We start from the raw sequence: 25,800 nt of genomic DNA, 5'->3' as shown, positions 1-25,800 counted from the left end.
TTTAGGTACGTGTTACCCAGGGATTTCAGCCACCTGTGCAGCTGCATCACTGTATCCATGCAAGGAATTTCCAGTTCAGTGGTGCAGCAAGATTTACATTAGTGCTGCTTGCCTTTCTGGCTGAAAGGTTTACAGAGGCTTAGCCTTACAGCCAAACTGAGGTTTGTGCTAGACAGTTTCATGTCCGAAAACCTACTGTTCAGAGGGCGTTGTTAAAAATAATTTTTTAAAAATAAAGCAGAAAAATGGGAAGAGAAGAAGCCACTGAGTGACTGCAGTCAGATTACAAATCACACATTGAACATGTGCTGCAGTGTAAGAAAACCTTTTTTTCTTGCATTCCAGACACTTATAGTAATTTTTTTCTTTTAATATAGTCAAAATAAGCCATCTTGTTGTAAAAATACCATACAGACAGAATTTGTCCAAATAAATATGAAATAATGATTCAAATAAGTTAGTTTTGGCTACACAATGAAGTGCAGTGAGTGCAGCTGAAAATGAAATACTGAAATGTACATTTCTTATTTTAACAAGCGACATGAAGTCGAGGCTCATTTTGTCTGAGAGTCATAAGCATGACTAATGCTACTCAGACAAGACTAAGTATCCTGTGCCAGTTTCAAAGGCCTCTATTTTAAGAGCATAGTACGTATCTCATTCTCCAATATCCTGTATATAAGGAGGCTGTTTGATGCAGAGCACACCCCAAAGATACAATTTTCCGTCTGTGTTGCTCTTAAACCAAGCCATCTTGTAAAACCGCACTCTTGAGGATCAGAGCAAGCAATCAGCTGTTAAAATTCCCACTGCTGATGTGCTCAGACTGTTTTTTACATAATAAAATGGATGGTTTTATATTCTGTTCAGGAAAATACGACTACAACTCTATTAGCAGCAAGCCCTGGGATTGGGGAATCCAGTGGCTGTCTGACAGCGTTAAAACAAACCACAAGGGCACCTCTCTGCCCCACCATAAGATCGCAACATCTGCCAATCCAGAAATGAAGTCTGACGGCTTTCACAACATGTCCATTAGTCCAAGGAGAGCAGAATGCTTAAATACCTCAGAAAATCTACACTTAGGAGGACGATATTTCATATTGTCAAGATACGTGAAACGAACAGAGCTCCGTTAACATTCTAACATTTTTGCAAACATAACAGCAGTGGTATCCAGCAGGGTCTGTGGATTTATTAATGGAAAAAAATTACCTCACAGACAAGTATGTACTGGCACTAAAATACTGCAGAAAAAAACACTGGTGCAACTGAAGGGCTTGTACTTTATTAAACCCCCTGAGGAGCCCAAGATGATCCTCTTCAGCAAAACAGACCTCCTGGCAAAAGCTTTCAGATGTTGTTGCCACATTTGAGCAGTGTCAAGACAGGGTTCAGGAGACTGGTAGTGTCCATGGGGATTTTGTCCGGATGAGATTCATTACTGTTGCTTCATCTCTTCAAGTCAGCAGAGTCGCTGTTTGCATCAGCAGAGCTCTGACACACCAGCAACCTTGCTGAGCCTCCTCACATCTAGCCCAGGATTTGTAGTTACACAGCAATTCGTCACAGCAAAGCCGTAACTGATAAGTGCCTTCCCAAGCGGTCCAGAAAAGAGAATTATGAGCTTGGGTTGACCAAGGAGAATACAGTCGACGAAGCAGTGGGCTTGCAAGACAAGCTTACGGAGGACTGAAAAAAAAAAAAAAAAAAAATATATATATATATCCCACAACCGCAGCAGATTATTATCTTGTTCCCTTTTTAACAACAACAACTTACTTGCTATACCAAAGATGTGGGGTGTTTTCTGAAGAGGGTTTATTTGTTGTCTTCATCTTGCCAAAACCCCTCAATGATTTACTGGCCTCCTCTAGTCACCCTGTCATGAGAGGTAGTTTTTCACCTGTAAATTCTACACAGGTCACTTTGGGGATCTCAAGGTCTCAGAATTTGATCCCTTTCAAGACTGAGGAAGAATCTTCCTTTGGAGGGAGTTTTTCAAAGGTTAAGCTTGGAGGTGATTTCATTTCATATTTTCATTAGCACCCTGACACAAGTAGGATAGCACTAATGAAGTACACTGATGACACGGTGTTATGAAGCATCACCAATAAAGGAGGATAAAGTCATACAAGAATGGGAAGAGGTTAGGGACTTGAGAAAGAAGTGGAATGAAATTAAGCAGACAGCAAATATCATGTCAAGGACTAAATTCATGATCTCATCTGCTGTAAATGAGGGAAGAAGAGGAAGTTCTGGGCTTACAGACTCGTCACAGGTTGGTCGTACGCCACCATCACAACACAAACACCAAAGAATTACGTTTAATGTTAGAGCACTTCACATAAGAGTCTACCAGTGCAAATATTTATACTGTTGCACAACCATCCACCAGACCTTACCTAAAACAGTGCTTGCAAGTCTGCTTTTCCATGCTAAGGAAAACTCAAACTTGTGTAGCAAGCAGTAAAGCTCCTAGGATAAGCAGCAGGAGGACCTTTCCTGAGATGAGAAGGGGTTGGCTTGTCTAGCCAAAGGCAGAACAACGGCATTTCTTGTCTATAAGCTCTCTTGGAGAAAAGAGATGGGGATGATGCTATGTAAAGCTTAGAGCCAAGTTAGCACAAAAGCATACAGCTAAATAGGCCATATATAATTGTAGTCTGGAAATCTGATGTTTCTTGCCAAAGTTCTAGACATCCATCCAAAAGCAGTTTTTGGGTAGCTGGGGTGAAGTATGTTAAATCTGTACTAAGCATTATACTGAGAGTCTGTCTGCCTTAAAGAGCACTAACCCACACACCACAGGCTCTCTGCCCTGCCACTAAATTTGGGACATGAATATCCATCACAGTTGACTCTGCAACAGCCCCAGGGAGGTTGTCCTGGCCCCAGCGATGCTCCTGTTTGGAGGTTACAAGCCAACCTTTACCCAGACCAACACTGCAATCGTGCAAGCTCTCCATTACCATGCCAAGCAGGGAACTTATCTGCAATTTGCAAACTGTCACCAAGCTCGCTGAAAAGTGCCCATCTCGGGCTAAAAATGTGAACTGGCTCAGCGCAGCCGCTGTGGACCTAATCTAATTAGCAGCAGACACACCACAGCTCAGAGTGTCTCAGCGTGAAGCAAAGAGAAACCAGCTCCACAGCAGCTACAGGGACCCAAACCTGTCCTATGCTGCTGAATAGCATCTGACTGCTGTGCCCGTCTCACAAAAACAGCAGGTTATGGTCTGCAGTTCGCTATCTGTGCTCCTGCCCGCTATTCCCAGCTTGCCGCAGTGATCTGCAAAATCTGGCTGTTTCTCCTCCTTTCGCTTCTCCTCTTACCATGTAAAACAAGCTAAGTTTTAAGAGAGCCCCAGGCTGTTTTCAGAAGAAAATACATCGTACATCTCTTCCACCTAGCATAAAAACACTCATTCCCTTCCTCAAGTGCTATGGAGATAAAACCCATTCCAGACTGTGGGATGCTTGGGTATTCCAGTGACAAGACCTGCATACCCCATGCCTTTTCTTCCCAGACCCTGGGTAGAAGGCAGGCAAGAGGTCAATATACAGATTTAATTTGTGAATACATCCCCTACATCTGTCCTAAACAATAGTATAAACTGGTTAGTCCTTCAGCCAGACGAAATCAGGATGGCTTCAGCCAAAACAATGCGTTACATCAGCTGAAGCAGCTGAGGAACTGGCTCTGCATCACTTTGGGATTAATATATCAAAGCATTCAGCTTGCTATTGTGATGGTGCCCTCGCCCCGCTGACAGCACGTAGACACGAGAGTGAGGAATCACGTGGCCTTGCTACAAGGGCTCGATGCTGCCTTTTTGATTTTCCCTGTGGTTTCTCTATTCCATGCTGTGTGGCCTCATCCACTCCCGTCCCAAATGTCACAGAGTTAAGCTGAGCCACATTTTCCAATCAGGCCCTCCAGGTTTTTTTAAACTCCAGTTGTTTTGGACTGCAGTAAAACATAGCCACAACACATGGTCTAAAGACAAGCAATTGTTTGTAGCAGATCAAGTGCTTGTGCTAGTTAGTTGTGCTGTTCCATTAAACAGCACATGAACATCATTTTGGAAAAGCTTATGTGAAACCACATCACAGTTTAGTTCTCTTAGATGGAGCGGAAGAGGGGGAAGGAGGTGCTCTTTATTGTCCCTGTAGAAATCCATCTAGATTAATCCAAAGCACATATCAGAGGCAAAACATCTCTTTTCTCAAGCCCAGCAAAACTTAACCATGCTCTGCTTCTAACCATCTTTCACACTTGTCAGGGACGAGGTATTTTCCACTCACATATTTTACAGCAAAATGAAAAATTGCCATGTCTCTTCTCAGGGAACGGTTCCAACCACTTAACATCAGACAGAAGAGCACCTGTATCTGATGTCTCATGGTTCTGCATTATGAACTGAAGTTGCGCATCACTAACCCATCTGCTGTCCTCTCTCTGGTCGCCCACCGACACAGAACAGCAGCAAACCGGTGGTGTCAGCTAATAGTTCCTGGCTTACCTAAAATAAACCGTGCTGGTGCTAAAGGGTTTCAGATTCCAGCTGTGATAATCACTAGTAGGGCAGGAAGGCAGGTCATTATAGTTTCCTGAAATAAAGAAGTTTGTGTAAACTAGGAAGTGGAAAAAGATACCGGTAACAAAACATTAGAGGAAACTGAAACAAAACGCAGCAGATGTTACAGTTTGTTAGAGTCGGTGCATCTGATTTTAAGTCATAACACATTTTTCTGGCATCCCTAGCCCTCTGTTTTTTCCATGCACAGTGACTGATGAACGGCATGTGGGACTGACTCATCTGCCCAGCGCGCTTTCCCTGCCCTCTGCCTCTCCCTGCACCCCCAAGCCAGTTCACTTGGTTCCTTACTGCACCCCATCCCAGTCCTGCACCAGTTACCATGCTCTGCAATTTTCCTGTAGGCTTTTCCGCAGCATTAATTATTACGGCACTAAACCTGTTCTCGTCCTTCCCTGTAGGAATGTGAAGGAATTAGCTCGTCTGTTCTCCATCAACGACGAGACAAAACAGTCAGGCAAGTGTTGTCAAATTCTCCAGTGTTTAGTTTTTCTTCCAATTGCAGAAACAATTAAGATTTTTTTTTTCCCCACACAATGAGTTGCCACGGAACCCTTTCATTTCAGCCACATGTAAATATAAATAAATAAATAAAGCACTGAATACCCAAATCTGGACAGAAAGCAAAATGTGTGCTTGCATCTACAAACCACCAACTTCCACAGCGGGCTAGTGGCTTGTCAAGGACCCGGCTGGCAACAGATGCCAGAGGCAGGAACAGAACGGCCTCAGCCACAAATCTCTGTTTTTCCTTTCTTTTGCCTTCTGCCTTTCCCTAAGGACAGCTACTCAATATATAGCTACTTATTGCAGGGCTTCCAGCCTTAAGCCATGTAGTAGGGCTGGGCACTGTTAGAAGGAGGAATCTCCCCAGGGATTGACAGACACCGCCTTTGTTGCCCAGCCTCAATTGGGACAGAAGTTTTCATCCTCCCTGACCTTGTAGCTCTGGTGGCAGAAGGGAAAGGCAGAAAAGAGACTTGTCTGCGGTGGCCTCTTTTGGGGCAGTTAGTTTTAAGTGTCTGAAACATTCTGAGCACATTAATGGCTCAACTCAACTAATTAGAAATTCCCAAAATAATCTTTAATACATTTTTCAATTATAAAAGGAGTTGCTCTGGGTGACAGCAGATAATGGTTCCCCCCCCCCGAGGCATCTTTGTTCCTTCCTAGTTTATTGGCAACACATGACTCATTTCACCTCTGCCTAACGCTGATGCTTTACAGCTCTTCTAGCAGTGGCTGTCGTTAAACAAGGTCGCTCAGGCTCATACCGATGAAATAATTTCTGCTCTTGTGCCTTTACAGACCATGCCTGTAACACCCAGTCCATGAGACTGAGAACCAGCTGAAAACCACCCCAATGTTTAGAGGTGACCTGATAAAGCAAGATTATGATGTAGCCACCGGCCCGCTGGAAAGCATGGAGACACAAAACTCATTATAAGATGCCCTATGAACAGGTCTGTAGTGTACATCCAAAAGCTAGTTGGGATCTTTAGGGAAAAAAGATTATATTCACACCCACATGAGCTTTCCTAGTCCGTGCTAGACAGCATTATTTAAATATTTCTCTTTCCAAGTACCGGCAAAACATTTTCAGTTGCATTCATTACAACTGTCTCACAAACACAGACAGATGAAACACTTCTGGGGGAGATTACTGAGCCAGGAGCAACTTTTGGCTGTCAGTGAGCTCCTCTACAGCCCTTTGCATAGAAAGGCACCACCTACAGCCATTTTAGCCTGGTTTCCTAAGGAAACATGTGTGATTGCTCTGTAAGTGTGCGCCGGTCCCAGACTAATAGCTTAAGCCAACTGGCCAGCTGCCACCAAGTTTATGGGAGAGGTCAAGGTCCATCCCAAACATGACATGCCCACTGGCAAAAAATCAGCACAGGGAGCACCAGACCCTGCACGTGGAAGAGGGTGCTTAAGTGCTTTAATCATGTAAAATGCTACAAAACCTGCACCTTGTTAGATAACGATGTCTCTTATTTCACAGAACTGCCTCTTTCATTTCCATACCCTTGAGGAGCTGGCTCTTTCTCTGTAGTCAGGTACCCAAGCTAGAGCCAAAGGTCTTTGCATCGCATCTGGACTGGGACTCAAAGAGGAGGGTCCTTCTGGGGAATCTCTGCTGAGTAAAAAAGAATATGAAGTTTTGGATAAGCAAGATGTTTGATGCATGTATTTTTACTAGAGAAAGCCATGCGTACCTTTCATAAAAGCTGCAATTTACTTATTAGACATAAGACAAGAACAATGCCATGTGCTAAAGGGGAACACTGACTACTTTTCAGATCTCTTTCCACCCCACCTCCAGCTCCCTCAGTGGGGGCTGTTCATAGCAACTCTTAAGCAAGTTTTGAGAAGACCCCTATAAATCACAAGGGATTGAGGCTAGCAGGTAACCAGCGTGGGTAGGCAGCTGCCTGCAACAGTCTTTAGCTGGAGTGTAGCTCCCCTCCAGAATAAAGAGGTGTGTGGCAGACATGTCCCACCTCAGCACATCCCTATGCATCAAGGCTATTTATTGTGAACTGTCAAGTATAGTTTTAAAGGTGTAAACAATACTACCTGTCTCTTCAAAAGGGTGGCAGGCAATGCTATAGGAAAGCCCTTCTTGTGGTTCACACTTGTATTCTTTTTGTAATTCAATCCCACTATATTTTAAATGTTTATTGTAGTCAGTAGTTATTTTCCCTCCACAGTCTTTAGCACATGCTAATGTTCACCATCACTAATCATCTGGGAACCATTAATATTAAGCTTGTTTAATGTTTCCAAGCCAATCTCTGGAGTGTTCTAGCGATGTTAATAATTAATACAGGAAGACGAGCATTTTAGTAGCCTGAAACAGTTCACAGCAGGCTCGGTTTCCAGCCTCATTGTAAATGATCTGTTCATCATTACAACTCCACCAGTCCTCAAAATATTTTTTAACTCTCTATCAGTGCAACAGTCAGGAGCCCAAACTTTTTTCATTAACAAGTCCACAACCCTTCTTCCTCTTGTAACTGACAAAATAATCTTTTAATGCTTTATTGCAGCAGTGACAAACCTTGCCTGTATGTGGGCTACCCTGGGTCTTCAGGTTTGAGGAGTTGAACTCTAGTTCATCTCATTGCATCAGTTCATAACGTTACAGCAGGCATAGAAAAGGAGAAACAGCAGGTACAAGGAGGCTTAGAAAAAGCATTACCATTCCAAGCCAGGCCTCCGTGATTAACATCTTATCTGTGTTTTCTAGGAGAACCATCACACACAAACAAAGGATTACATGTTTAACAGCACAAATGTGGTGACCAGTTTTGAGAACATAATTTATTGTGACGTCTGGATAGACCAAGTATTCCGTTTTCCTTTTCTTACCATGGTTTCAGATGTTTCTTCCTGAAACAAACAGGCTTTTTAACAGAAGAGCCCCAGCCTATTTCTGAGGCTCTGTATCTGCTGGCTGCTGACAAGGGCCAGGCTGGCTTGCTCAGTGAGAGGCAGCAAGCCCACCTCTCAATACAGGCTGGGGCCCTCCAGAACAACCCTCAGCATTTTGGAACCCTGTTCAAAGGAGCACAGAGAGGAGAGCTGCTTTGCATGGGCTGGGGCAGCACCCCAGGTGGACTCTGATCGGTGAGTTCATTTATAGCAATACCAACTAAACCAAAATAGTTATATCCCAAAAGCAAGGCATGCTATATATGCTCACACACAAGTGACTGGCTCCTTTGAAGTTGGCAGTGCAAAGAGACAAGTTGTCTGTCCTACAGCTGGTCCAGAAGCCACTTAGGCAAGGTCATAATGAAAACCACATTTCTGTGACTGTTAATTCTGGGCTCTGCACGCCCATCACCAGCTGTCTAAATCTGACCATAACCTCACTTCTGTCCAGTTAGTCAGAGCTCACAATAGACACAGTGTTGGCTTTGCAACGGCATCGAGATGACGAGCGACTCTCTTGGGAAGCCTGGCGATACAGAGGCAGCCCATCAGAGCCTATATAGAGAGCCATTTGCAGAAACAGAGGCTTTACATCAGGCCAGCAGTGGCCCGTGGGCTTTCAGCACAGCCCAGAGACCTAAAGCCACTGGACAACAGCAGGATTCAGACACTATCAAATACTTTCTAAAAGGCCCATGTACACATGCATATGCATTACGGATACAAGGCTTACTGAAAAAGCAAACGAGGATTTCCAGGCCACCGTATCTACTGAGTTCATACTGCTTTAGTCCTGTTGTAGCAGCTTTAGTCTGTACAAAGCAGCTCTAGCAAATCCCAGCTTTGTGGTTTAGGCCAGAAAAGTTTTACAAAGCCCTTCCAGTGTAAATAATGCATTTTTTTCTGCTCCTTCATGTCCAGCAGCAAGAAAAAAAAAAAAAAGGAAAAGCCACTTATGCTTTCAGACATTTTCTTCGTCTGGCTGGAGAGCAGGAGGCAACGCAGACAGCAGTGCTCACAGTATAATCCAGGCAGTTGCAACATGCTATCTGTTCCTTATCAGACCAGCCAAATTCAGGAATGACATCATGGCCACCTGTCCCCATGTGAAATGGTGCAATGTTGCTGCGATCCAAGCGGAAAACAAGAGCCTGGAGGTCCCCAAGCAGGCGGCACAGTGCTCAGCTGGGCAGGGCTGCCGAGACCACGGCCATAGTCTTGAAATACGCTAAATAAGAAGAAATTGGAGTGTTTTGGATGAAAACTGACCCATCATGAGAAACTCCAGGGTATCCAGGGAGCCCAGGAGTCCAAACCCACTAAAACTGGGGCTAAGCATTTAGCAATTTCTGAGCAATACAAGGTCATAGTGTTGGTTCAGCAGTGTGGGAGCCTCGATTGAGATTGAACACTCTGCACAGAGCACATCGAGGAGCACACAGAAACCATGTGGACATGCCAAGGGGAGTGGGAGAAACAAGCCAGGGGAGACAAACCACCTTTTCCCATGGACAGACAGTGGACAAGTGGCAAAGCCAAGGTTTTAGTCTTGTTTTTCAACTCAGTGTAGTGCCCTTACTACCAGACCCTGCTGCCTTTTCCACTCAACCGCTCTCCTTTAAGCAAGGGATTATTTACAGTGCTCATATTGATAAACTAATCCTTCCTTATAGCAGTCACAGTCAGCAGGAACCAAATGCTACACAACAACAAAAAAAGAGCCCTCCAGGAGCTCTGAAAATGCTCCAAAAATGCCACTGCCCTCGTGCCTCCTTGTATGCAGAGAAAGAGGGGAAGAGAGGCAACCTGCCCAAAGAAATGCAGCAGGCAGTGCCAGAAATACAAGATTATTGGAATTATTCTCACATGTTTACTCAGGGAGTTTTATTTTGATCTATTCTGGTATTCCTGTGCACTATTAAGGTGTCACCATTTCCTTCGCAGTTAGAAATAAAAGAAAAATCTCAAGTGGAGCCGGGGTGGAAGGTCTACAAGGGGGTTCCAGGTGCTCAGGTCATGCATTGCTGGGCTGGAGCATTTGATCCATACCACCGTGCAGCCAGACCTGTCCTGCAAATTCTTGTGGCATAATTACATCAGGCAGGCACAAAATTAAATGCAATCCCTAACAGGTAAACAACCAATGCCCAGTTTTTACCAGTGAAGTTTATTTCAGGTCAGGAACCCTTCACTGCACAAGCACAGCTGACCAAAGTGCATCTCTAGCTTTGTGCAGGTCACTCCAGGTCCTCTACTGATCCAGTTTCGATACAGCCACTTGCTGCTGAAGGTGTTCTGATCCTGAGCATCCAGGACAGCAAGATTTTCGCATGCTTAAGAAGCAGGCAAGCACACCAAGATACTGTGCGAAAAAACTCCAGCTTCCTAACACTGCAACAGCATGTATCACAAAGGTTCACATCCTGGTTGTTTGGAGAACAGAGCCCACTCACAGAAAATCCGGCTGCCCAGAGGCAGTTGTGGCAGGAGACCTCAGTCCATCTCTCTCGTCTCCCCCACTGACTGGTGTATGCTTGGCTGTTCGGTGCAGAAAGTTCAGAAAGGAGACTCAGGAGCAGACATCCCTTCTGCATTAAATCCTGGGTGAGCTGTGCCCTCTAGTGGGGTCTGGCTCAGCAGGAGCTGGAGAAGGGCCCGTCCAGGAGGCAGATGTCCCAGCCCATGCAAAGGACACGCTCCCCTGGGCTCCAGAGGACACATGGGCATTTACAGCAGCCAGGCCATAGCGCTTTGTGTGGCTATCTCCTTTACACCATCTCCTTTCATAAAAGTCCTTAACAAAGGCGCCTAAGATGTAACATCTGCTCAGGCAGATGAGACCGGTATGAAAATAACAGAGCACAAGACGAGTGCTTATTGCAGCAGCACAAATTGGAAATGAAGTTTGTTTTAGCAGCTACAAAGCAATCCTTTCATAAGGCTTCAAAGCCTTCCAGCCAAGACTGAGAGCCTCATTTTCTACAAACAATTAGATGCTTAGTTTAGGTGCATGATGTTACCATAGCTTGTAGGTCCAAAGCAGTGGGTAAATGGGAGCAGACTGCCTTTCAGCATCACTCACTGCTGTGGGTCAAACACTCAAATAGTATTATAAGCACGAGATTCTTGCATATGGAGTACATACCTCCAAAAATTAAAATCAATTCAGATGGTCACCTGCATTCCCTGCGACAATAAGCATCCTAAATGTACTAGTGCAAGCAGGCTTTGTCAGAGCTCCCAGGTTACGTTCATGATGCAAAGTGTCCTATAGCAGTCCCAGCCCAAAGTATTCATGCCCCCAGCCCTTCCCAAACCTGAAATACCTTTTTACCCCTCTGCTGTGTCAACACAGCTGCTCACAGGGTAACACAGAGACTCTCACTGAAGAACCGATCTATCCAAAGCCCTGGAAGAAAATAAGGTTTTAAAGTCAGCTCATTTCACAGCACAGCCTTGTGAAACAAGTTATGGGAGAGGGATGGGAGCACCTAAACTGCGTCTGTGCTGAAAAATTTATACCAGCCTCTGACAGTTTGGGTTTTCATAGGATTGTTAGGAATATCCTCGAAGGATCCCCAGATCTTGTTCTAGCCTCTGCAGAGCTGATGGGAAGGGACCTGGAAAGGTAACACTTCCCTTCCCTTTGGCAAAAAAGCTGCAGGGTAAGACCTGCTCTCAGGCTGGATGCATATGTGGGTTCTACTCAAGCCAGTTTTGCAGTGATGGTGCAAATCTTTGCTTGGACACATTCCCAAAGGGAAACGCTCCCTTTTGGCTTGCAGACCAAAACATCTCACGGTGATTCCACTTGGTGGGGGCACTGCTCTCATATGACATCTGTGCAACTCTCGGGTGCCTGCACATGGCATTTCATCTTAGAAATGGGAAGTAATCGAGCCGCAGCAGTCAGGCCTTGGAAGTCACAAGACATACTCTTCGTTTCAAAACTGGGATAAGATTTTTTTTTAGGTTGTTTGTAGGACTCCTGCTTTTCAGCCTGCTCCCTATAACCATTAGGGCCAGATTTCGTAAAGTCTGTTTCACTCCCAGAAAACTTTAGGAGCTGGTGCTTGAAGGAAAGACACTGACTGTCACAAGGTGAGTAACAGAAATACAAGGACTATCTTTATTTACATTTTTAATTATCAGATCTTCCTGTTCTCACTCCAGATCTGTTATCCTAATGCATTGATATGCTGTGATTTCTCTCTCAAGATATTAGAGCTCTAACGAGGGCAGCCTTCTCCAAAGTACCAAGCCCCAGCTGCCTGTGGTAACTAGCTATTACCTTAATTAAAAGGCAGTAAAATCCCAAATGCTCAGTTTTTGCTCGCTTTGCACCTCCCCAGCTTGTCTGCTGAAGCGCTTTGCTAGAGAAGTGAGTGTGCAGTTTCCCACCAGCCACTAAACCAGCCACGCTCCTGAAAACAAATTCTTTGGCAAACCCCAGCCCAAGTTAACCGAGTTCTTACCTTGGCACTCGACCAAAGCCAGGTCTAATGTGTGTCAGCAGAAATTGCCATACTATAAACACCCAGATAAGGCTGGGTACCTGGCACGCCATGGCTCCGGCTGGCCCCGCACCCAGCCCTCCCCAGTCCTCAAACCCCTGTGGTGGGGGTTCAGGCTGCTTTTGCTCCCCATGCCTCTGGTAGCTGGGCTGGCCTTGCACCCCAAGGCATGGAGAAAACCCACCCACCCATTCATCCATCCATCTGTCCATTCACCCATCTGTCCATCCACCCACTGCCAAACCTCAGCATGGAAAGGAGAGAGGGAAGGAGGGCTGGATGGAGGGGCTGCAGAGGGCATGGCCACCAGCCCCGCTCACGGTGACGGCAGCCCTGTGGTCCCGCCTTGCCCAGCTCACTGGCAGGTCTAAGGTTCACTGATCTCCAGTTGCCTCTCACCTTTGACACGGCTCCCCGGGAGCTGCCGGCTGGTTTCGCTTTTATCTGCCCCCGACACGGAGAGGTTCGGGCAGCCGGACGGGGCTGCTGTCCCTGGCCACACGGACCCGAGCGAGCGCCTGGAGGAAATCAAGGCTTCGGGAAGGTAAAGACATCCTCCACACGGGGGTTCCCCACAGGGCAGGCTCCAGTCCTGACCCACCACCTCCAAGGTGCTTTTCCCAGACAAGCTCCTGGGACTTTCATCCTCCCCCTGGGAAGCAGCCCCGCATCCCAGCCACAAAGGAGCATCCACCAGGGAGGATGGCACCATTCTCAGCAGCCCCCTGCCCAAGGGAAGAGTTTTTAGGAAGATTAGGAAGTCCTCTGCCCTATTCCCATCTTCTCTGGCAGCCAAATAGCTGCTGGGAAAGCCTTTGCTGAGCGCTTGGTCTCATCCACAGCCCAGAGCGACCTCCACTTATTTTTGCCTTATTTCCCCAACCCGCTCTGCTGCACAGTTAATGACCCGTACTCTGTTCCCCTTAGCTCTGAGGAGGGCTGATTGCTCTGAGAAATCAGCACTATGTAAATCTAACAGTGTTTACGCGTTAAGTCTTAGCAGTTGGGATTTTCCATATCCCCTGGTAACCTTGGCGTAAGTGAACTTTGCAAGCGGCTGCACCCTTACACCAGCACTGCGAGAACTTTAACAGGTAGGAGGAAGCTCTCGAAAGCAGAGGAGTGCTTTGAGCTCAATACTAGACAAGTTAATGGGGGAGGTAGGTGCATGACCCTTATCTGGGGACACACACACAAAAAATCTGAATCTGAAAGAACCTAAAGCATTGTTTCCAAAAATTTCAGGGCTAGATACTGCAGACTTACACAGGTAGCATCGGAGTCCTGCTTCTTCTGAGGAGCTGATTAACTGTGGTGCTTTTTCACTGCTGAACCCCTGCAGAAACTCAGCGCTACTGTCTTTAATGGTTTTAGGATCTTCTTGGAGCTTGTGGTTTAGAAAAGCTGAGACATCGGTTAGACATGTTAGACTTAAGCATCATTAATTTCACTGGAAGTTAAACAGAGTCTTAAATAACACTTCTCAGTATCTCCATCCCCAAAGGTATGAATTTCCTTTTTTATTCTTTTCATTTGGAAATAAATGGCTTATCCCCTGGCAGTAAATATACCAGGATGCCCCCTCCCCAGGTTAAAAATACTGCATAGATACTAACTTACGGAGAGGCAAAAGCCAAACCCTTACTGTTGCATTCCAGCGCAAATATTTACCACCTCATATTTCTCTTTTTTATTGCTAGTGTTTACGCCCATAAAACACAAGTTTGAAAGGATGCTCCTTAGATAAAGTCCACTTTCCTGCTAGTTATAAACAACTGAGTCACCCTCATAAACAGATTTGTCAGGTTCCTTCTTGGAAACACCGAGGGCAGGCAGTTCAAGTGCAATATCACTGATCTGGCGCTGCTGCCGTACCCGGCAAATAGATTGTCTTTAAGTTGATATACATTAAACCAGTGGGCTCCATCAGGAAAGCTGGTTAGCGCTGGTCAGAGCTGTCTCTGCATACCCACCCATTGCCCATGGGAAGGAGAGAGGAGACATCGAGATAGGGGAATGCTGGTGTCTGGCTGACAACACAATTTCCTGGGTGCAGCGATGCTTAATCCTCCATTAGGAAGTGAGAAATGATCTGCGTCGCGGCTGTTTCTGTACTCACCTTCTAGGTAAGTGTAAGACCAGGCAAGTCTGCCCAAAGTATCTGCTACTAGACACAGCTGTCACAAAATATTAAGCTATAGCTGGAGACTAAATCCGCCAATGGGATTTTTACAATTGATTGAAGAGAAATGCTTATCTTGACTAATCTCTGGCTCTTTGTATTGAATCTGAGCAGGTTCAGCTTTCCCTGCCCCTTGGTGTGACCTCTAGGCGTGAGTACAAGACTTGTAACACCTCAGCTGTTCCTCGGCCTGCTCCCTAAATTGCCAAGTTATTTTTTATCAGGATCAAACTAAAAATCCCCCAAATCCAGCATTTAAGCAGTCCCAGTCAGGTGACACATCAGCCTTTCAAAGCCTGCAAGGGAAAATTTGCTAAAGCCATTTTGCACAGGAAGCATCAGTGACTTCTTCAGAGTTTTGAGTTTGCAGTGAGATAAATCAAACTTATTCTAGTAATGGCAACAGGAGCTTTCTGGCACGCAGGTGCACTCCACTGGGGCTTAACTCACAGAAATCAGCAGGAAAGTTGCTTTAAACGTTTCTCCTGGATATGCTCAGTCAGTCCCAACAGGAAATATAAACCCAAGCAAACCACAAAAAACCAAGCCACAAAAACAAACCAAAAAACAACCACCAAAAAGTCCCACCAAAAATACCACCAGAAAAAGAAAAGTGTTTCCCCTAAATTCTATTTTCCATCAAATGATAATAAAGTCACTTGTTTTTCTTCCTCATCATTCCCCTCAGGTGGAAAGGGAGACTCACCTTCTGCCTCTTAACATGGAAAAGAAATTGTTTCAAATGAACTTTGGCAAAACTCCCCGTCTGTAACAGGTGTTTGCTAGTATGAAAAGTTTGCAGGGAAATTTCCATCAATGGCAGTAATTCTCAGGCTTTGTTCCAGTGTCAGTGCAATCTTCTAAGGTTAAACAGAGATCAGCAGAGTGAAATAATGACAAACTGAGTTTAAGAGTGTTTTTCATGCAGCTTCTTTCTTCCCTGTAGAGTCTTAGGGCTTATATCACCTACAATAGCTAACGTTACTGCCCAGAAAGGATACCAGTCATTTCCAGGCCTACAAAGAGGCAAAGATAAGTAATTAATACCATAAGGAGCACCCTTACGCCATGCCACAAGATTTATCTTTTTCCTCGCTTAAAAAATATAACCCACCCCTGACTAGCTGTTCTGCACGAGCTGTGATCCCACTCTTCATCACTGGGCTGTACTAGCTAGGAGGCAAGATTTTACTCCTGGGTTTTAAGGGGGTGAAAGCCCATCTCATGTAGAAGAAAAACCACTCTCATCTGCAGATACAGACCCAGGTTCAGCCAGCACTGAGGAATGCTCTCAGTGACAGCCTGCTTTGATAGCAGCTCAGGGAAGGGAGGACAATTAAAGGTCTGGAGCCTGCCGGACTGCAGGGGGAAGACAGCTAAAACAAAGGAGACACGTGAGATGAGCGGCATGAAGGAACGAGAGGCTTTTGTCAGACAAGGGAGCTGTAGAGCTCCCTGGGCTGGGAGCTACATTACTAGCTCTGCTGTTAGGTGTCCGTATAAAGATACTTCGTGCTCATCTGCAAGTTCTGCACGTGAAACTCCTGCAAGCCCCAGGTGGAAACTGGAGTAATTGCACCGATTCTGCATTAAAAGTCTTGCAGGTCCCTGCTCTCTGGCTGACCAGGGCTTTCTTCAAAAGCACGTGGAGGGAAGCACCCCACCCCACACCAGTAGCGTTCACCCCAGCATGCGAGGCTCTTCATCTGGCATGCAATAGCAGCGAGAGGGTTAGGACACACAGGCAGGGACCGACAGCAGGACGCTAACATTTCAGCATCCTTCACAAGGCTCCTCTGCTGCTTTTGAGTGTTAGCAGATCAGATCTATCTAGGAGGCACATCCCATCTCTGCACACAGCACTTACGGGCTTGCTCGTGGCATATTTCCCCTTTGCTGCTGCACGTGAGGTGAAGTAAATACATGAGAGGTCATCTCATACCCTTCTCCTCCTCAGTTCAATACCCCATGACCTTTGATATCTTCAAGCTCAGCATGAACCTCCCTCTCTCCTGCATAGCTCTCCACTAGAGCTTTGTGTTTTGAGAGGAGAAGCTCTGCAAGGAGGAGCCAAGGCAAAGCTCTGGCTGGCTGCAAGACAGCATTGTTCGCCACCCTGCGGTGACAGCTCCCTCCAACAGCAAGGCAGTGTCACTTCCTTGAGATCAAGGCTGGGAGAAGGGGAAAGATGCCACCCAGGAGGGTTCACATCCACTGCCATCTTCCTGGGGTATGGCCAATGCTCCACAGTGACTCTCTTCAAGCCAGGTTTGAGGCGACCACTGTTATTTTGGGCTGTGCTCCTCCACTGTCCCAGGTCACCACTCAGTATAGCTCCACCCCGAGTGATGCAGAGTCACCCTTCATGGTGCAACAGTCACAAGGGCATGAGACTTCACAGGCTTGTTCTGTCCAAGGTTTCCTAATCCACAGTAGAGGAGCACGTGCTGTCTGCTTTGTGTGATACTGTCCTCAATGGTGCTTGAGTCAGGTCCTCTCGCTCCTGCTTTTTCACCCCGGCAAGCAACATGTTGACTTGAAATGGTGCTGCCAAAGTCCATCAGCTCTTGAGGTCCCGTGGGCACTGTCTTCAGCAAGCTGGTTGCAGCATCACCTCCATACCTGAGTTATGCTCTTCTAACCAAGATCCACAATAAGAGTGGAACATCAGCCTAAGCTCTTTGGCAGGACTTTGGGGAATGAGAGGTGCTCAAGAGCAAGGCATACTCATTAAGTGTTGTTATTCTGCCATTAACTTTCTCCAGAAAGTTAAAGGAGAATGCAGCCTATCCAATCTCCTTGTCTACATCCAAGGTGGCCTCTTGCATCAAGTTGCTTCCTAAACACCTCCACCCTCTGGTCATAACTGACAATGGCAGATGGTTTGATAGATTAAATTTGATTCAGGATATTAATAATTTTGTTCTTGCTTATTTTGAGGTTAAGCCTCACCTGGCCCACTGCCACTGGTCAGGAGTTGATGCAGGAGGCTCAGCTAATGGATCTGGGATCACTGCAGTGTGTTTTGAATGGAATTGGTTTCCTTACAGGGCATGGCACAGAAAGCAATCCCAAACACCTCCCTGGAAGGGATTCGTCCCACCTACATCTACAAGGTGGTTCTGCTGGGGAACACGTCAGTGGGAAAGTCAAGCCTTGCCTACCGATATGTGAAAAATGACTTCAAGGAGTCACTGCCAACTGTGGGATGTGAGTGAGTGGCTTCAGTATCTTGATGGCTCTGGACAAGAGACCAGGCCTGATGCCCTTCCTTGCAGCGGGGTGGGATGTAGGAGAACAGGTTGGTATATCCTGCAGTAGCACAGACCCACTTTTGAACATTATACAGACTTGCCCCAGAGCCAGACCTCCCCTGTCACTGTCACCTTCAGATCTTTGCAGCCGATTTTCCTCAGCACCAGACTGTAAGCAAAGCCACATGCAACCTGCACAGATTTGGTTTTTTGTGCACTAGAGCATTGTTACCAGCTCTTGGGATGGGTTTGTCCTCACGGCAGTGGATCGGAGCTCTCTGCCCTTGCTGCAAGTGAACACGCACCCTGCATCTTGCTTGCAGGCTCCTTCTTCACACAGACACTCAACCTGGAGGTAGCCACCGTCAGGTTTGAGATCTGGGACACGGCAGGCCAGGAGAAGTACCACAGTGTCTGCCACCTCTACTTCCGGGGTGCCCACGCCTCTCTCCTCGTTTACGACATCACTAACAAGGTAAGGCAGGGGATGCTGATCCTGTCCATGCCGAGCTGCAGCAGCACTGACAGGGCAGAGGTGTCTAGGTGATGGTGTTTGTCTTTGGCAGAGCAGAAAGCAGTACACGAGCACCACTTGAGAAGATGAACATACCACCTGGGACATGCCAGGGGCTGTCCCTGCCTGTGCATGACCCAGCCAGCACCCCAGGGGTGATTTCTGCTGCCATGCAGAAAGGGTGCATCCCATCCAAGGCTGATTTATCCCTGAAGGTATTTGAGGGCCAGTGACCTGTTTCCCTGAGAGAGAGGGCAATTGAAGGACCCCCGCCACATCTCTTCCACCTCCTTTGTTTTAGTGCCACCTGTCCAGCTTTTCTATGCCTGAGATGAAGGGATTAAATAAAAACCAGATCCCTGGGTGATTTTTTGTCTCCATCTCTCCAGGAAACACTCAACAGAGCAAAGCTCTGGCTGACTGACCTGGAGAAGGAATTCCTTCGTGATGAAATTGTCATTGCTTTGGTGGGCAACAAGACAGACCTTGCTGCTGAGCGAGAAGTTGCCGTTGAGGTGAGTGCATGTGGTGAGCCCCCAGACCCACTCATCATCCCCTCACCAGCAAGCACTGGCTTATGTCATAGCAAAGCTGAGAGTTTAAAAGGCTTTTGGACACCTCTAAAGTTACTTACCTGCCATGAAATGCCACCATAACTGAACAAGTAGCCCCAGAGAGGGCTGGGGGAATAACTCTGCTTGTCTCCACCCAGGAGGGGGAAGAATTTGCAAGGACCAAAGGCCTCCTGTTCATGGAGACATCTGCAAAATCCAACCACCAAGTAAATGATATCTTTATGGCCATAGGTAAGTTGTGTGATGGCTCTCAATGAGAGCCAAAGTGGCTGAATCACAGGCCCCAAACCTCTGCTTTGAGGCTGCAAACACCTTCTTCCCCCACCTCAAATCTGACCCTCTTCGTTGCTCAGGCTTGCCACCAAGGTTTGCTTCCCAGCTGGTCCAGCCTGCACCGTGCCTGGCAGCTTCAAGGTTCACTGCCACAACAGTCCATGGTTTCAGTGCAACATGTCACACCTCTCAAGGCAGAAGGACAGACAGATCCATCTCAGGATGCTCCAACATAAGAGATGGATTTCAGGCCCTCTCCCAAAGCCACAATTTTCTTTTGCTTTAGTATCCAGTCTAGGTGTAATGTTGTCCACAGCGCAACTGTTCAGTAGAGATCTAACATGGTCACCGTGGGATGGTACCAGTGGCCATCAGTGGCTCTCCTGGGGTGGGACAACCGTCACATTCTACTCCACCAGCAGGAGAACTGAGCCCTTTCTCACTTTGTGTTTCTTCCTAGCCCAAGAGCTCCTGCAGCGGGAACAAGAGAAGGCATCCAACCCATCCCCTTCCCGTGGGAGGTCAGCAGTTGACCTGGGGCAGAGCAGGGCGAGGACTGGGTGTTGCCAACTCTGAGGACAGGCAGCTCTGGATGTCAGCAGTGGCTGGATGAGGTCTGCAAGAGGAGCAATGACAAAGCTGGGGCTGCAGAAGCACAAGGACAGCTCAGCTCAATCACCGTCCTGCTCGGAGCAAGGCCAGAGCCCATCTTGAGGGCACAGGGCCTCTTCAACCCTCCAGCACTAGCTTCCTCCAAGAGGTAAAGCCCAGTGGTTTCTTCCATCAAGTTTCTGCTTCCAGAGAAGAGCATGACCCTCCGGCACTGCTGCCACCAGCTGTGACTGATGACACCTCCCCAGCCCCAGATGCACGTCAGCTCCCCCGTGTCCCCTCTCATCTGAAAAGGGAGAGTTTAGCTTTCTGGAGTGAGGCAGGTGCATCCTGATGGCTTTACACCCAGGCTGCAAATAAAGAGACTATTGCCCTAAAGGGTTTTTTTCTGACCTGGATGTCATCCTGCAGGCAGGGACCACAGGAAGCCCAGAGGCAGCATGGACCAGAGCCAGTGCTCCCCTTGCTGGACCCATTTGAGCCCTGATTGCCTGGGGCCGCGCCGCAGGGTGGAGACACAGCCCATCAGGAGAAGTCACTGATTTATCACCAACACAAGAGCCAGATCTGTGCACAGAGCAGGGCCAAAGCAAATGCCAGGTGTCACGGTACCCTGTGCCTTGCTGGGCCTCCCCTCTCTGCATTATACATGTTACACTGCAGGGATGTGCCTTGGCTGGAAGAGAAGGTGGGAGCTATGCCAAGAGGCATCGTGGGGCTTCCACAGCCTTCAGCTGCTGCACCAACACAGCCCTGGCAGTCCATCCAAGCTGCAAGAAGGAAAGAACTGTTGCTTGTACAGGGAAAGATGCTCTCTCACCTGCTCCATCCCAGAGCACCTGAGCTGTCTCCAAAAGCATGCCAGTGCCCAGCAAACCCAGGAGCTGCTGGGCTCCGGGGAGATACTGCCTTTTCCAGGACAGCTGTGGTAACTCCAGCAAGGCCATGGGCAAAGACCAGCACCATTCATCCCATCACAGGGCAATGCAGCTGCTGTTTTTTCAGGGCATGACTTGACAGAGACAGCATGGGCAAGGCTTGGCCAGGCTGAGCTTGGCCACGAGGCAGCAGACACCCTCAAAGATGTTCTCCATGTTGAGGAGGGAACCACAACACCCTTTGCCCAGGTTTGCAAGGTCAAGCCCCACCGCAAGGACCCCCCCAGCAACCCACACCAGCCAGGAACACCCACCTGTGATGCTTCCCCAAGACTGAGCTGTCTCAGGGCAGAACAAGAGCTCCTTCCCAGTAAGAAAGAGGAGCTGTTGCCTCCTACCGCCTAAATCCCCTTCCTTAGGGCAGCTGAGAGGCAGGGGTGCTAATTGCCACTCATCTCCCACACCTGCCCCCTCCCTCCTGAGATTAACCCTTCCCTCCCCAAACAGCTCCAGACCCCCAGTGCTGGGCCAGGAGTGGCAGGCAGGGATGCTATGGGCTGGGGGGTCACCCTTCCCTGTGGTCCCTCTCACGCCCAAACTGGAGAGTGGAGAAAATGGTCTTGCTTGGGGACACACCTGATGCACTGCACACACCACCAGGGCAAGATGCAAAACTGTGGCAAGAACAGCAATTTTTGGAGGCGCAGCCCCAAGCACACAACCCCCTGCAGCCCCCTGTGACCTCCCGTGCTGTGTTTCAGAGCAGAGAGTCTGGGACACGGGCTGAGAGGAGAAGGGCTTTTATTGTTGGTTCAGCTCAGGGACTCCGCTCTTCCCGGGGGGACTGGGGGTGCAGGTGGGAGGGGGCACAGGCTTGCCATCGGCCAGCCCCCCCGGGATGGGTGCCCTCGCCCAGGGCTCGCCTCCTTCCGAAACGCCCCACTGGCCTGATCCCGCGTCCCGTGTACCAGGAGGGGTCGATGTCAGGGTCTGCAAGGCAAAAGCCAAGGAACTGTCAGGAGATGATGCAGGGGGGGACACAGAGGTGGGACTGGGCACTGCACCCAAGGGTGAGGGGCATGATAAACCCCAGGGGAGTGGGAAAACGACTCGGGGGGTGGGGGGTGTGGGGCAGCATAAAAGCTACTGCAGCTGCTGTTTCAAAGCAAATCTTTGCTTCTGGATAGAGACCCCCCGTCCCCCCATATGCAGCTGAGCCTGGGGATGCAGAAGGGGCTGGGGGTTGTTGGCTGGGGGGAGTCCCTTACTCCTGCTCTCCTTACTCCTGATTTCCATGGAGCGCTCGCGGACGTGGCCGTGGGTGACGGGCAAGGTCAGGCAGGTGAGCAGCAGGCACAGGAGGCAGGCGGCCCCCAGCTTCATTCCCGGCACTCTCTGGTCGTGGTGGCTTAGTCCCAAAGCCCCCTGGCACTTCCCGCTGGTGCCACGAAGACAGTGGCTTCTGATGCAGCTGTAGGAGCAAAGGGGTTTGGCCGTCACAGAGACACCCCACTTGGATTAGACGCTCGCAGGGTGAGCCCCCCATCAGGAGGAGAAGGCTGTAATGGAGGGGATGGGGCAACTGCATCACTGCTGCCATGGGGCTGTTGTTCCTATCATAGCATCCTTGTGCCAGCTGTGATGCAAAGAGCTTGGGGCAGCTTGGTCAAAACCCAGGGGCTTTGCTGGGGCTGATAGCTCAGGGGAAAACCTCCTCTGCAAACATGAGTTGTACAAATCTCATGTTAATTAAAATAGCTTTTTGTCCTAGCCTAGTGCCTTAGGCCAGGCCTGGCATCACCTTTTCTGGCTGGGACCCCTAGCACGCCCACGATGGTGGGACTCTGCAGCCCAGGAGATGGGGAAAAAGGCCAGCGCCGAAATGCGGGGCTGGAGGCACAAATAGGTTTTGCTGCCAGATACTGGGTGATGGATGGACCGTGGCCACCTCTCCGCCCTCAGCACCCACCCTGGGAGCCAGCTGCTGAAATGATGAACTCAGGGCACCCTGTAAGATGCTTTATAGCATCAAGGCAGTGAGAGAGACTGTGCAGGGCAGGCTGAGTGCTGGGCTTGATTTCTGCAACCACCTGCAATGAGGGAGCAGGGCAAGGGGCTGAAGTGAGAGAGCTGCCTTAAGCAGGACACAGCAGAAGCTTATCTCCAGGGACTTTTGCAAAGTAAAAGTTTTCAGCGTGCTGGGCAGGAGCCAGTCTGGGCTCTTGAGAACTCAGGTTTGCTCTGGCCACTGACTTTTTACAATCCCCTTTTGGAAACACCCCCCAACTGTCTGGACAGACACAAAGACATGCACATGCAGGCAAAGCAGCGCACAGGAAATTGTCCAACGACAAAAGCATCACAAAAGGGAGAGAAAAGCGGCGCTCCCCCGTGCTAGAGCTCCACTTACCGCGGCGAGGTGAGACGAGGTGCTCGTACACTGTCCCACTGAGCCCAGCAGCCACCGTCTGAGCCAGAGTCCCCTCTGGTCCCCGTTTTTATGGCCGGTTTCATGCTGATGTCAGAGGCGAGCCCCGGCAGTGACAGAGCCGGGGCATCTCCCCTCCCCGCCATCCCCTCTCATCAAATCAGCACAGGGATTTTCATGACTCAGAAGGAACTAGCATTTTATCTCCTGCTGGCGACGACAGATAGTTTGGGAATATGTTAATCCCTGTCCTTAACTCAGCATTTTTTTTGGACGAGGGGAAGTTTTCTGCTCCATCACCCTGCCTGTGGGGAGCCCCTCACCCAGTGCTCTCTGCAGGAGGTGAGCGATGCCACTCTGAACACCTGGATCCTGCTGCTGCAAACCCGCTCCACCACAGGGGTTATATCGGGTGCCACTACCCTTCACCTTCAACCCCCCCCAAAAAGCTGCTGTAAGGAAATCAGAAAATTAAATGCGGAGAAAAAGGGAAGGCAACTTGCTGGGATGCACTGACTGGCAGAAGCAGGCTCATCCCTATGGCGTGGGGGCATCAAACCTCCCATTTTTTGAAGTGGTTAAACCACCCCCAGGTAAAGGTTTCTGATGATGTTTGTTCTGCCAGATGCAACACTGGAGGAGGCAGCTTCGGTTCCCAGCACAAGGCAGGGGCTGTTTGGGATACAAACACACCCAGTCCCAGACAAAACTGGAATTACTGAGACTTCGGGGCAGAGACCAAAATATGGACATGTCTGAATTGGTGGGATGGTGAAGACACTGTCATTGGTGGAGTGTGGGCTGGGTTCTGCTTGCCAATTCCATGTGGGGCTGGCACCACCCCAAGACAGATCATCTCTGCTGCAATTGACTCCAGTGCCTCAGCACAGCCAGTGGTGGGGGACAGTTACAGTAGCAGCGTGGGACAGAGGGTGATGGCTGCAGAGGGACATCAAAGATGGGGAAAGGGATGAAGAGAGAAGGAAAAAAAACCCCATAATCCAGGGAAACTCAGACCCTGGGGTCAGCAGCATCCCTCCACCCCAAGGTTGTTCGTTGCTATTATTTAATACAGATTTAAAGCAACTCCTTGATGTTGTGGGCTTGCATTTTGGGTGGCTTCAGCTGCCAGATTTACTCCTGGGTTACCATGCAAGTCAAAGCAGTGCATTTCAGGGTCAGCCCCTCCTTACCCCCACACCATGCATCCCCTTCATTGGGCTGGCCTCACTGCTGGGTACCACTGACCCACGCTCATCCCACACGTAGCTCTGTGACCAGCATCTGACAAGTCATATTGCCATCCCATTTGTCACCATCTCCCCACATTCTGCTTTGGTGCTGCTGATTCAGCTCATGTCTGCTTTCACCTGCCTAAGTTTTAAAGTGAGGGGGGTGCACCAACTAGTTAAAGGAGAGGATGAGGAGAGAAAGGAGCCTTCGCTCAAATGAGCTGAAAAAAACCACACTGCAAAATGGGTCCTAGGTTCTGGACACAAAACTGGCTTTATTGCATGACTTAGTGTACATATATATAATGTCTACCCAAGCAGATACGCAAATAACAAGACTACAGCCTGAACAATGCCTTAGTCTGCACTGCTGAGGTTCACAGCGAGGACTTCTACACAGGGTCAAGCATCCCAATAGCTGCATGTAAGGACTTGAGTTACAGCTGAGGCTGGGTACAGCAAGAGGTGTGGTTGGGGGGAGGGCTGAACCCTGACACTGGAAGGGTGGGTGCAAACCCGTAATGTTGCCCAGATCTTGGTGAAGCTCCCTTCTGCCAGCCAAGGAGCTGCTGTTCTGGCACCAAGGCCAGCTGAGCAGCAAGATGTGCACCCGGCAATGACACAGTGTCTGGGAGAGTTTCTACAACGGCAGTGGTTTGCACTTACCCTTTTGAACTTCAGACCAGAAGGATTTAATTTCAAAAAAAGAAACTGGTTTTGTTTCCAGCTGGGAAGCCCAGACTATGGATTTAGTAGACTGCTCTGGGATGACCGTGGGACTGATTTCTAGGCAGTTAGTCTCTACTGCTACCAAAGCCAAATGTATGTTAATTGCATAAGAATTCACACTACAACTCATAATTAAATGGTTTTGATCAGATGCACAAGAATAGCCTAAAATGGTCCTGTCCGTGTGGCCATGGATGGGAAACTGCCAGCATCAGTCTGACATCCCCGCGCTGGCTGCAAGCAATCCTCCCTGCATCACCCACTGCGGAAGGAGGGAGGAGGCGGGGGCTATAAAGGACAGGGAACAGCAGGTACCAAGCAAAATGTTTTTAACATGAACCTCCTTCAAATTTTCCTGCAAGAGAAAGGAACCCCCTGCCCATCCTGATGTCCTGGACATGGGTATGGGGCCAGGCGCTGATCCACTGGGATGAGCGGATGTGGAGAATTAAATGCTGGAGGAAAATGAACAGTTTGAGATTTCTGGAGAAGGGCATTATCAGTGCTGCTGTCACCTGGCAGGAGCCCAGGGCCACCACAGTCCCCAAAGGCCATCACAGCCACTCC

General features: G+C 48.5%; 2 protein-coding genes across 2 annotated transcripts; one reads left to right on the top strand and one right to left on the bottom strand.

Moving 5' to 3' along the window:
* Positions 1-17,767: 17,767 nt before the first annotated feature.
* RAB17 (RAB17, member RAS oncogene family) lies at positions 17,768-19,930 on the top strand. The gene is made up of 5 exons (XM_065638008.1): positions 17,768-17,948; positions 18,316-18,467; positions 18,896-19,021; positions 19,219-19,312; positions 19,815-19,930. The coding sequence occupies exons 1-5, from the start codon at positions 17,768-17,770 to the stop codon at positions 19,928-19,930; spliced, it is 669 nt and encodes a 222-aa protein (XP_065494080.1).
* A 1,731-nt stretch (positions 19,931-21,661) lies between these two features.
* Positions 21,662-22,227, bottom strand: PRLH (prolactin releasing hormone). The gene is made up of 2 exons (XM_065637585.1): positions 22,128-22,227; positions 21,662-21,834 (listed from the first exon to the last, which is right to left on the bottom strand). Exons 1-2 carry the CDS (start codon positions 22,225-22,227, stop codon positions 21,662-21,664), a joined length of 273 nt encoding a protein of 90 aa, XP_065493657.1.
* Positions 22,228-25,800: the final 3,573 nt, after the last annotated feature.

The sequence above is a fragment of the Caloenas nicobarica genome, chromosome 6 (genome assembly GCF_036013445.1).
Source record: "Caloenas nicobarica isolate bCalNic1 chromosome 6, bCalNic1.hap1, whole genome shotgun sequence".
Taxonomy (NCBI): Eukaryota; Metazoa; Chordata; class Aves; order Columbiformes; family Columbidae; genus Caloenas; species Caloenas nicobarica.
This window is presented reverse-complemented; position numbering and strand designations above follow the sequence as displayed.